Raw genomic sequence first — 12390 nt, 5'->3', positions numbered from 1 at the left:
TAGGTGGAAAGGGCTCTGAATTAGGAGGTCAGAAACCACCACTCTGGATCCACACCTGCTCACATTAGCTCTGTGATCGTGGGCCAGTCACTGAACCTCGCTGGACCTGTCTCTTTCACCTGAACGTCAGAGAGCTGGACCAAGATCCCTAAGCTCCTTTTCCGGTTCTAAGGCTCGGTGACTAATGTTAGCGGAAGCAGAGTGGAAGACAGACAAGGAGAGCATGGGTTTCCATAGTTATTTTCAGCAAGAAAACCAGCAAAGCTGACAGATTCTCGGTGATTCTGCAACGACACTGGGGATCCGGCCACCTCGTGCTGCTGACCCTGTTCCTTCTGCCAGCAGGGTTTCCTTGGGCTCCCACAGGGCAACCTTACAGGGCATGCAAACTTGTGTGATGTAACTTCTGGAAAGGCATCTTCTCCCACCATCCTATTCCCACTATTCCCAGCATCTAGGAGGATGTCCTCTGCACACGTAATGATCATATCAACAGCAAGTATCTGGAGAGCCCATACTACATGCCAGATGCTCTTCTAAGTGCCTTACGTGCATTGATTCTTCAATCTCTCCAACAACTATCTGAGCCAAGTACTAATGTTATCCCCATTTTCCTGACAATGGAGGCACAGAGTTGAAATCATCTGCCTAAGATAACAGAGCTTCTAAGTGATGTCATTGGAAACTTAGGTAGGCTCATTCCCAGGTCTTCACCAATATTTTATACTGCCTCTCTAATGACAGCAGAAAGTAGACAATTAGAGGCTCATTCTTTCACCATTAATGAGCACCCCCTACATGCAGCGGGTTGTTGCCTACATCAAGAATATGTGGCTAAGCATCTGACATCAGCTTAGGTCATGATGTTGTGGTTCATGAGTTCAAGCCCCACGTCGGGCTCTGTGCTGACAGCTCAGAGCCTGGAGCCTGCTTCAGATTCTGTGTCTCCCTCTCTCTGCCCCTCCCTCCCTCGCACTCTGTCTCTCTCTCAAAAAAATGAATAAACATTAAAAAAAAAAAAAAAAAGAACACATAGCCCTGATTTAAAGAGACAACACGCTGACACCAGATGGATCAAATCATAATGGGAAAGCTCTGCCTGGTATTACTTACATGGCCTCTGGAAATTTCATAGGAAGTCCCAGTTCCTCATCTGTAAGATGTGGATAATATCTACTTCATAGGATTACATAAAACAGTGCTCGTAGAAGTCCCAGCTAGTTTCTAAATTATGGCAAACTGAGAATAACTAGATTTAAAATCTCAAAGGATAGGTATAAATTGCTCTAGACTTCAGTGACCTAGGTTGAGACAAGAGCTGGACTCTGATTTTTGAGTTATCAATTTTTTTTAATGTTCATTAATTTTGAGAGAGAGAGAGAGAGAGGGAGGGAGGGAGGGAGGGAGGGAGGGAGGGAGAGAGAGAGAGAGGGAGGGAGGGAGGGAGAGAGAGAGAGAGAGGGAGGGAGGGAGAGGGAGGGAGGGAGGGAGGGAGAGAGAGAGAGAGAGAGAGAGAGAGAGGGAGGGAGGGAGGGAGAGAGAGAGAGAGAGGGAGGGAGGGAGGGAGGGAGGGAGGGAGGGAGAGAGAGGATCCCAAGCAGGCTCCACACTATCAGTGCAGAGCCTGACACTGGGCTCGATCTCACAAACCACAAGATCACAACCTGAGCCAAAAGCAAGAGTCGGATCCTTAACCGACTGAGCCACCCAGGGGCCCCATCAATATCTTAATTGAATGAATTCACATCTATTTCAATTAATCTACTGACACGTGTTGACGTCAATCATCTACTGAAATCTATAGATATTTACTTCTTACTACAAACACTCAGACTCCTACCTGTTGTTTCTAGAGCATCCAAAGTTCCCACGGTGGTTTCCTAACAGAAGGGAGGGCTGGGTACCCTAAAACATGGAAGGCAGCCCCACTAATGAAAAGCTCTCTGCTGTGCCCCCAGATCCATCACGCACTCAAATTATACTCTATACCTCAGGTTCTCCTTCCATGAAATGACACAACAGTTTCTGCTCTCACCTCTCCCACAGAGATATTCCGAGCTCTTACTAAAGTAGAATGGGGGTAGTCATGCCTAACATTGCATCATCCCTAACACGTGAACATTTCAAAGCTCCAGAAGGCTTTTATGTATTATTATCTTACTTAGGTACCTAGATGCAGAGTTTTAACAGTCTTGAGGGTATATTTACCAAATTCAGCAAGAAGAATGTTCTGCTCTGCAGCAGAAACATATAAAAACACCGAAATGTATTTAAAATGTGTGTGCATCGGGGCACCTGGGTGGCTCAGCCGGTTAAGCTCCCAACTTTGGTTCGGGTCATGATCTCACAGTTTATGAGTTTGAGCCCCGCGTCAGGCTCTGTGCTGACAGCTCAGAGCCTGGAGCCTGCTTTGGATTCTGTGTTTCCCTCCTTCTCTACCCCTCTCCTTCTTATACTCTGTCTCTATCTCAAAAAATAAATAAACATTATAAAAAATGTTTTAAATGTGTGTATATGTGTATATGTACATGTGTGAACATGTGCATATGTGTATATACATATCCACACAGATGTACGTGAATATATGCACACAGGCACATGTATACATGCGTATATTCAGCACATCAGCTCTGACACCAGATCTATCACAACACAGTACTTGTTCACAAATACCCTTGCGTGTGTTTGGAGTCCCCAGTGATACCTACACCACATGTCTAAAACATACAGTCAACACTATTTTAAAAATATTTTTAAAATGCAAATGGCTAAAAATTGGATACTGAACCCCATTTATCAAATTCCATGCAACTACTATTTTAGAAATGATTTCTTTTGTTACATACTTCTTGAAAACTTCAGACAGTCACCTAAGACTCTGGCCTCAATTTTAAGCTGACTTTGAGAAAAGATGGTCCGTCATACAGCTTTAAAATAGTGCCTGTTTAGGGGCACGTGGGTGGCTCAGTCTGTTGAGGATCCAACTCTTGATTTTGGCTCAGGTCATCTCACAGTCTGTGGGTTCGAGCCCTGTGTGGGGCTCTGTGCTGACAGCACAGAGCCTGCTTAGGATTCTCTGTCTCCACCTTTCTTTGTCTCTCTCTCTCTCTCTCTCTCTCTCTCTTTCAAAAATAAATAAACATTAAAAAAACTAAAATGAAATAAAATAGTGACTGTTTAAACCACCTCAATGATAACCTTGGACTTCAATTATGTAAAATTGATTCTCCAAATGACACATAGTTTAAATGATCAATCATAAATAAAACCTCACTAAAATAATTTTTCTGACCATATAAATAATGTCCAAACCATGCAGAGAACAGAACTGTCACAACATCAAAGTTTAACAGAAAAAAAAAAACAACAGTAGACCTTTGATGTATATTTATTTATTTGTCTGGATTTGCCATCTTAGTCTATCTCGGGACTTCTGAACTTCATTTTTCCTACTGTGTGATCCTCTAATACAAGCTATTCTGGCTTTTTTAAAGCATTAGGTTACAAAATATATACACACTTCTGTCGGAATCATTTAAGTGAAATCTGTATAAATCGTGAGCTAAGTAAGTTCACAGAAGAAGGAGGAAAGCATTTGCCAAGATATATTGTTAGAGGAACTTTGACCAGCAACCAGCCTACACGAGGCTCACTCCCCAGCCATGGGGTTAGGTGGCAGGGAGCAGGGAGGTAGCACTCTAGATAGGATGGAAACAAGCCTGCAAATAAGGGACACTGCCTCTAAACGTGTGATGAAACATGTTGTTTCTTCAACAGCTCTAAATACCTGCATTGTCACATACACAGTAGAAAAGGTGGGTACAACAGCCAGACTGGATTTAAGTGTGCTCCGTGGCCATAGGAGAATCACGTTCCCCTCCTCTTCTAGAATGCCCGCATGGGCGGATACACCTGCCATCCTCTGGGTCACAAGGCCAGAGAGGGCTGTAAATCAGAACAGACTCCTTCCTTACCCTGGTCCCTCTTCCCTTACTCAGTACCCAAGTTCATGCTTCTAACCTCCTTCTTATCCCTGGAGTCCCCCACCTAACCCTGGCCTCCACCCTCACCGTCACCTCTTCAGTTCAGGGCTGGGTTCAGAAAGCAGACATCACAGGCAGAAGCAGGAGGGACAGAGGTAAATGCTGTGCCATGGGGTCTCAGAGGGCAGGGCTACCCAGGCAAGGACAATCATGGGAGGATCTTCAAGGAAGGGCATCTCATCTGAGGCATGGCCCGCTGACGCAGGTAGGAGAGGTGGGGAGAGGCAGAGGCTTGAATCGTCTGTTCAGGAATCATCTGTTCCTTTTGGGGAGATCTAAACTACAACACGGGGTATGGGGGGGGCAGGGAGGTGCACACTAGACGGAAAGATCACAAAGTGGGACGCCTGTTCACAAGTGAGTTTGGAGTCCATCATGCAGGTGGCTTTGTGGAATCAACATCAGACATGCATTTAAACTCTTATTTCACAGACAGCCTGGGTGGCTGAGTCGGTTGGGCGTTCGAATTCAGCTCAGATCATGATCTCGCGGTTTATGAGTTCGAGTTCCGCATCGGGCTCTGTGCTGACAGCTCAGAGCCTGGAGCCTGCTTCGGATTCTGTGTCTCCCTCTCTCTCTTTCTTTCAAAAATAAATAAACAATTTTAAAAATTAAAAAATAAAATAAAATAAACTCTTATTTCTCTTATTTCTAGTGCTGTGGGAGCAGGGACTGCTGGAAGGGAGACTGGCCAGTCCAGGAAAGCCACACTTAAGGCAGTATTTGGGAAGTAGAAACCGTAGGCTGGAGAGGTCCCAGAGGTTCATGGTCACTGCATGGATGAACCAACATGCCCGCTCAGGCCAGTCTGAGCATCCCTGTTTTGCAGTAAGGGGTACCACCAATTCTATTTTCCTTGCATTCTTGGAGGTCTGCAAGCAATGCCCAAGGAATTGATAATAAAATAAAATACACTGATGATAATAAATATAATTGACAATAATTAAAAAACCTGCTGATTCTGGATCAGAAATCAAATAAAAAATGTTCTTGGATTATGTGGACAGGGTACCACGTGAAGCCACTAGAAAGCATCGAATGTAGCCTCTCTGGCTGTAAAACTGTGTTGGCATCAGACCATTTTTTATTTCTCACGTACACACAAAACGTGAAGACGAAATAAACAGTGGGTATCAACTGTGGGTACAAACGGCGGTCCACACAAAGCTGAGCGGACTGTCTACCCGGCAGGGAAAGACTCCTAACTCAGGAGTCAGACCCACAGGGCCCCCAGAACTAGAGAAGCGTAGGTATAGAGGAAAAAAAGGGAGGAAGCACACCAAATCAGGCAAGATCGAGGTCGGGTCTCCGGTAGGGCCATAGGGAAGAGTGTCAGCTCTTCCTTGTCATTCGATGCTTCTCCAGAGTCGGGTTTCAACAGGTCCGGGATGGGCTGTGTCCACATTCCAGGAGGCCTGGGGTCACTGGACAGACACACCCACACATGCGTGCTCCAAGCTCGGCAAGATTGAGACCTTAATCACACAATGACCAAATAAGGGACCCGCATCCCTCAACCTCTGTTTTAAGGGAATGACTTTTTTTTTTTTTTTTTTCCAAAATTCAGGAACTTTCAGTAAGGGTTTTCTAGGGTAGTCAGGGTTCTAGAATCAAAAACGATAAACCCCCCTATTTGTTATCACATGGCCTTTCGCCATGACTTTTCATACTTCCTGCCAGTGTCCTTAATTCCAAAACTACCTTCCCAAAGAAAGGTCTCCCTGTGTTAGAATACCACCTTCTAGACAGGTCAGATAGACCCTTAAAAAGCTGTGTTGGTGCCCAAGAAACTCAAGCTTTACTAGCTTAGCCATTTTCAGTCATTGGAAAAGTGGTTTTGTTCACCCTGAATCAATGAATTTCTATTGAAGCGTATGTTTCCCTAATACACACAATAAACTGGCGCTTGGCAGTGATTTATACAGTGAACAGGGCCAGCCGGCCATGAGAACAAAGCCACAGGAACAGAAGCCAGCCAGATTTAAATGAGTTAATCTACGGGGAAGCCTTTCTCTGAAGGCTATTACTTAATACAAAACCAGCTGTCCTCACCTTTTGGTGTTCAAGCCGCCTCCCTTCAAGTTAGTCTGCACCGAGAGAAATGGGTCTGGTCTAAGAAAACCAGAGAATCAAGCTACGGCAAGGAGCATCCGAGCCTCTGGAGCCCTGCTGTGGCCGGTTAAGTGTTGACTCACTCTCTCTCCAGAAGGCCCAGCCCCGCCATGCTTCCGGCAATCCACCCTGACCTTGGCCACAGGGGCTCCTAGGTTTTGGCATCTGCCACCTTTAGCAGCCCCCATCCCCTTCCCATACACACCTGTTGCTGAGTTGTGCTGACCTGACCAACTCCTACGCCAGCCTCTTCAGGCCAGGAACGGCCACTAACTGTCCCTCTTCCTTCTGCCACCCTTAAAGAGCCAGGCTCGCCTCTTGCACCCAGCCAGTGGCCAATAGCTGGGCTCCCCACTAATGGGATGGCAGGCTCACGTCAATTCCCCTGGCTTACAATGAAACCCGGCTCTTTGAAAGGGACCACAGTTGAGTGCCGTCCTAAAGTGAAACCTCTCGCCTCAAGGAAACTGTCTGGCAGGTTTGTGCGTGCACATCTTTCCACACTCCTGAACACAGAAGGGCGTTCCCATCCCCTGGGTGGGGAAACTAGGAGGCAAGGACCCTAAACAGCTCTTCTCAACACAGAGAAGTTGGTGGTGTGTTTGAATCATGAGGTGGGAGCAGGGGAGGTACCCCACCATAACCTCCAACACACTCGGTCTAGGATGGGGCCTGGGCATCAGGATGTTCGGAAAAGCATCCCAGGTGATTTTAACCTGCACCCAGGGTAGAAGATCACTGATTTAGGGAGAAAACAATGGAGACGCTCAGCTAGGATTCTCCAATGCACCCAGATGGAGAATATCCAATTTCAAAGCGGGTCCTCCCCAGATCCCTCCCCTCAGCAAGACAATCTCTGCAGCTACAGAGTATCCTTGGGAACAGCACGGTGAACTCTGGTGCCACACCTCATTCACACGGTGCCTCTAAACCAGGCTGAGCCTCGGTTCCCCCACCTATTAGGGATCTTCTAGATACATTTGTTTTGCTTCTCTTGTCTCCATTTTCCAGCTTCATGTTTCTCCTTCTCTCCTCATCTTGCATTTATTTTTTTTTTTTTTCAACGTTTTTTTTTTTTTATTTTTTTTTTATTTTTGGCACAGAGAGAGACAGAGCATGAACGGGGGAGGGGCACAGAGAGAGGGAGACACAGAATCGGAAACAGGCTCCAGGCTCCGAGCCATCAGCCCAGAGCCCGACGCGGGGCTCGAACTCACGGACCGCGAGATCGTGACCTGGCTGAAGTCGGACGCTTAGCCGACTGCGCCACCCAGGCGCCCCAACCTCATCTTGCATTTAAATGCACACTCCTATATATGCCTTTCTGCCTCTCCAAAAATGCACAGGGGGTTCTTGAAATTCGATTTGGGTAATGTCTGCCCTCGAAGTAAATAACACCATAAAAACTATAAGCTCTATAATCCAATCAGGGGATGGAACATTAAGAACGTGATATTCCATAAGGCATAAAACACTCCATTCCTGAGACTATAAAACCAACCATTCTGCTGGAGAAACTCATGCAGGATCATATAGACCCTGCCTCTTAAATGCCAGATGAGACCAGGAGTTCTCTGCTACACAGCAACGGTCTACTGTGATGTTAGTCATTTTTTATTCCTTTTGAGCCTGTTTTAATATCTATTTATCAAGTAGAAAATTCATTTTAGAACCACTTTCAGAGCAAGTATAAAGACATCCTTAAGGATAAATTAGCTACATTACTTTGATTCAATGAAATACATAAATCTCTCACCCTGCATAAGCACAGCCCATAAGAGCACAAGCCATCTCTCAGATGGGCCTGCTTAGATCAAAAATGGCACAGAAACACACAAATGACTAGGGTACAGAGCAGAAGCGGGCATAAAGTAGGTCTCCTTGGGACCCCATCTACAGTGATATAGCTGTAGAAAGTACCAAAAGATTTTTTGTTCTACGTCATTTCAGAAAACTTTAACATCCACCAAGCCCAGATCACAACCATGTTCCAGACTGGCTGGTCAACTGGCCATCCCAAGACCCTCAAACTCAGTGAGTCTAAATCAGAACTCACCACCTGCCCTCCAGTGCTTGCATTTCTTTCTTTTTAAAAAAAATTTTTTTTAATGTTTATTTTGTTTTTGAAAGAGAGACAGAGTGCAAGCAGGGGAGGGGCAGAGAGAGAGGGAAACAACAGAATCCGAAGCAGGCTCCAGGTTCCCAGCTGTCAGCACAGAGCCTGACATGGGACTCAAACCCACCAGCCGTGAGATCATGATCCGAGCTGAAGTCCGATGCTTAACTCAATAAGCTACCCAGGCAACCTGCTTGCATTTCTGATCTCAGTTAAGGAGCTGCCATCCACCCCAGCTATCCAATCAGAAACGTGGTAGTTATCCTACAACCCTATCTCCTCTCAACCCTCTCTCCACGTCTTCCAAATCCCTATGTCCTGGAGATTCCATTCTGTGCACACCCGCATCTCTGTCTCTTCCATCCTGGCTCACAGCTCCTGTTTCAATGTGTTGCTTCCCAGACTCCTCTGACGACACTGCCCCGGTGCATTGAGGCCCCCCCGCGTCCAATCTATCCAATGTTCCACCATAATAATCTTAATGAAACAATCCTGATCACGTTGTTCTTGCATTAAAACCCTTCAGTGGCTATTCCATCGACTATGGAATGATGTTCCAAGCCCAAAGCAGGGAATGTGATCCCCTACAGTCCAACCTCTCCAACCCACGTCCCCGTGCCTCACCTTGAACCCTCTGCCCTGGTCAGATGAGCTACGTGCCATTCCCAGCACACTAGCCTGCCTCCCGTCTGATGGGGTGGCTCCTCCTGGTCAGAATATCCCTCTGCCTCTCTGCACCACCCCAAAATATACTCATTGTGTGAACCCACCTCCTCCAGGAAACGTCTGCTCACACCCCACCCCGAAGGAAGCACCAGACAGCCCTAGCCTTAAGCCTCTGGCCAGTCTTCTCTCACGGTATCTACAACATGATCACACTTACTCAGTAACACAAGGAAGGCAGAAACTATCTCTTATCTCTTCAACCTCGGTGCCTAGCAGTGCCACCTGGTGTGTAGGACTTTAATAAATATTGGTTAAATGTGTGCATGTTTCAACGATCACATTCTAACGGCTCCAGAACTATTTTCCTGACCGCTCGCATACTTTCAGTCTGGCTGCTTCTGATATGGAACTGCCTCTTATTTCACTTGCAAATCATCTGCGGAAGACCAAAACTACATCAGTACAGGAGATACGGAACCTTCTTATCCCTTGAGGAATCATTTCTCTGTTCTTTGTTCTTCAAAGAAGAATCACACTTCAAGGCCCTCCAACAGCTGGGAGTGAGAAACGATCGAAACGAATCCCTCCAAGTCCCTGCCCTCCCTGCTTCTCAATGCCCTCTCCCTAGAAGTGATTACTGACTCAGGCTCAGGGTTGAGACATTAATTAAAGTAGAATGATTGTGGTGTAAACCAAGACTGGCTCGTGATGTCTATATCTGTGGGTCCCTTGCCCGTGTAGATGCAGAATAACCCTGAGAATAAAAACTGACTTCCCTGGTTGTGTGGCTTCTAAGCCTATGAGGGAGTTACCTGAAAATAAAGGTGCCATTCTCAATTCAGCAGTGGCAGCCCCTGGGCCCCCGGTGGAGGCTCTGGAAGGCTCTGGGCCCACCCAGAATTCTACCTAACATGTCATATATTCGCGACGTGGCTGCAAATACCCTCTCCCCCAAGTGCTGATTTCATATTGGAAGATAAGCAATTTAAATAAATGTTTCATTAACATAGTGCTTTCCTGCTCGATGCTAATGTACTGAGAGTAATTTGTTTTCCCAAATTCTCTTCCATAGAATCGTTTCATGCAATCCTCCACAGGACAATCTGAAACTCTTTGGGTCCCTAACAGACAATCCAGAGAACCTAGAAACCAACCAAACAACCAAACAAATAAGCAAAAACCCTTACACTGAAAAACTGTTGAGACCTATTTGTTCTGGAACACATGTCACACATGCTGCGGAACAGGACAGACCATCCTGACCACTTTGGTGGCCCTGGGTTCACACTGATGGCAACACAGCATCATTCAACAGACACTACTGGTCCCAGGGAGACAAGTGGGAGAGGTGGGTTACACAGGAAGAATGTGAGTATGTAAGATATTGTTTTGACGCCCTATAAGGCATGTTCCCATTCCGCTTTGCTTATCTGTACATGGATTCTTGCTGTGTGTGGATTCCAAACCCCAAAAATTTCAACGATATTTCTAACATCCTTCATTAATAGAAGCTCTTAAAAACTTCATAGCGTAATGCTCAGATACACTCCAAACGTGCAAAAGCAGGTACCATATAAGGGTTTGTTCCCCCAAACCTGTGAGACTCGGGGCAGCAGCATGATCACAGTGATGTGGGCAGCTGGCTGGGCAGCAAAAGACACAGGCATCTGGGTGGATCCAGCCACAGTGTCTTGGCTTTGTATGTGCTACTATGCTAGAGGCAAGATTTTGGTTCTATTACACATGGGAGCAAAAATAAAACCCAATGAAGAGGTGAAGCACTTGAGCAGTGCACTCTGTGGGATGGGCTGGGGGCCATGCACTGTGTGTGTGTGGCAGGAAGCAGAAGACCCATTAAAGAGCGTGGAATAACCCTGGTGAATGGAGTTGGCTCTCCAGGCTCTGCCACAGAGGAGCCACAAGGTGTGGGACAAGTGACTCTACTCTGAGCTCCATCTCCTTCTTGTAAAAGGAAAGAAATGATAACAATACGAGCAGCAGGTGGCTACCCTGTGCTAAGCACTCACAACATAGCAGGTGCTGTTGAAAGCACTTTATAAACACTTGTTAGGCACCATCTCACCTACTCCCGAGGACCCCTGTGAGGGACAGATCATTAACTCCAGTTCATGGAGAAGGGCTCAGAGTTCAGGGACCAGCCCACGGTCGCCCAGCTAGGGTGTGTTCAAAACCAAGTCCACCTGACTGCTGTTCTTTGGAAAGAGTAGCTCCAATGACTGCCACAAAAGCTGTGAGATTATATATTATATATACATAATATATATAGTATTTAATTGAAATGCCTTGGATTGTGAGTAGCTTGTTCTGTGAGTGTTCCGCAAGAAGAGCAAACATTTCTAATAAATTTTAACTTGATAAACGAGCAATGTCTTGCAATACGAGTCGTATGTGACACTGAACGTCACATGATCATGACTGAGCCAATGGTTCTTGAAATTCACTTTGGTGTACAAGGGCTTTGGGTTGCAAGCATATTTCTGGAACAAATTATACTCGCAAATCAGGATTTTACTGCATATGCAAAATGCTCTGAATGCAACATAAGAACATCAGTCATCGTTAACACAGCCCACCCCCTCCAGCGCTCGGATCACCCTCTTTGACCGCCGCTGAGCAACTAGCTCCTGGCTGCATATCCTTCCCCTGGATTGGGACCCAACAATCCAAAGGTGGCTGGAGAAGGAGGCAGTGCCCCCACCCGGGTTACTTACTTTCTCAGAACTGCTATCTCGTTCTCTATGCTGCTTTCCTTGCCTTTCAGCGCCTTCTTCGGGATGCACTTCACCGCAAAGAGCCTGCCACTCGCCTTCTCTTCGGCTAAGACCACTTCAGAAAACGCCCCGCTGTGAACAAAGAGGGAGAAAAGGAAGCGGCTTAGACACAGGAGTTGTGGCTCCTCCGATCCCACTACCAAGGTCTAAGGAATAATAACAACAATCGTCCGCATTACTGTTACTTTTTTTAGCGAGCATAGCTCCCTACTGGACTTCTTGATGCACACAAGTACCTTCGTGCAATGGGACATGTCCACGTGGGTTTGGCCACCGCCCGGTGCCACCTGCCACCCCACAGAACACTGCAGCAGTGGCCTTTGAGTGAACAGAGATGCTCCCGGAATGGCTCCTGTGGAGAAAGAGCATGCCCATCCCCTTGCCAGCCCCCACACCCAAGTAAATGACAAAGTAGTACCAAAATTTCTAGCTTCCTCACAGGTCCTTCCATCCCAAGAAAATTTCAGAGCACGCTGCAAACATTAATTAATTCTTAGAGACAGGTAAGGATATAATTGAAGCATGAGCTGGTGCAACGCGTGGTATTGACATGGGGTTAATTAATTGGCAAAAACACACAAGTTTTCAATAAACGGCTTATTTTTTTTTAAACAAACAAACAAAAGCACACACGATGCCCCGAGTGGGGGAGACTTTTCTG

At 46.3% G+C, this 12390-nt stretch overlaps 1 protein-coding gene across 8 annotated transcripts in view; it reads right to left on the bottom strand.

Moving 5' to 3' along the window:
• The window catches only part of CAMK1D (calcium/calmodulin dependent protein kinase ID), a 500855-nt gene that overhangs the window by 255230 nt on the left and 233235 nt on the right, over positions 1-12390 (bottom strand). For 7 of the 8 annotated variants that reach the window (XM_042991049.1, XM_042991048.1, XM_042991053.1 and 4 more), the window contains exon 2: positions 11670-11801. In XM_042991049.1, coding sequence (XP_042846983.1) covers positions 11670-11801 — 132 coding nt within the window. Of the gene's footprint in view, positions 1-11669; positions 11802-12390 lie in introns of those variants that run through there. The other variant, XM_042991058.1, reaches the window with a different exon arrangement.

This window comes from Panthera tigris, chromosome B4, assembly GCF_018350195.1.
Source record: "Panthera tigris isolate Pti1 chromosome B4, P.tigris_Pti1_mat1.1, whole genome shotgun sequence".
Lineage (NCBI taxonomy): Eukaryota > Metazoa > Chordata > Mammalia > Carnivora > Felidae > Panthera > Panthera tigris.
The sequence above is the reverse complement of the archived record's forward strand: the minus strand, read 5'-3'. Positions and strand labels throughout refer to the sequence as shown.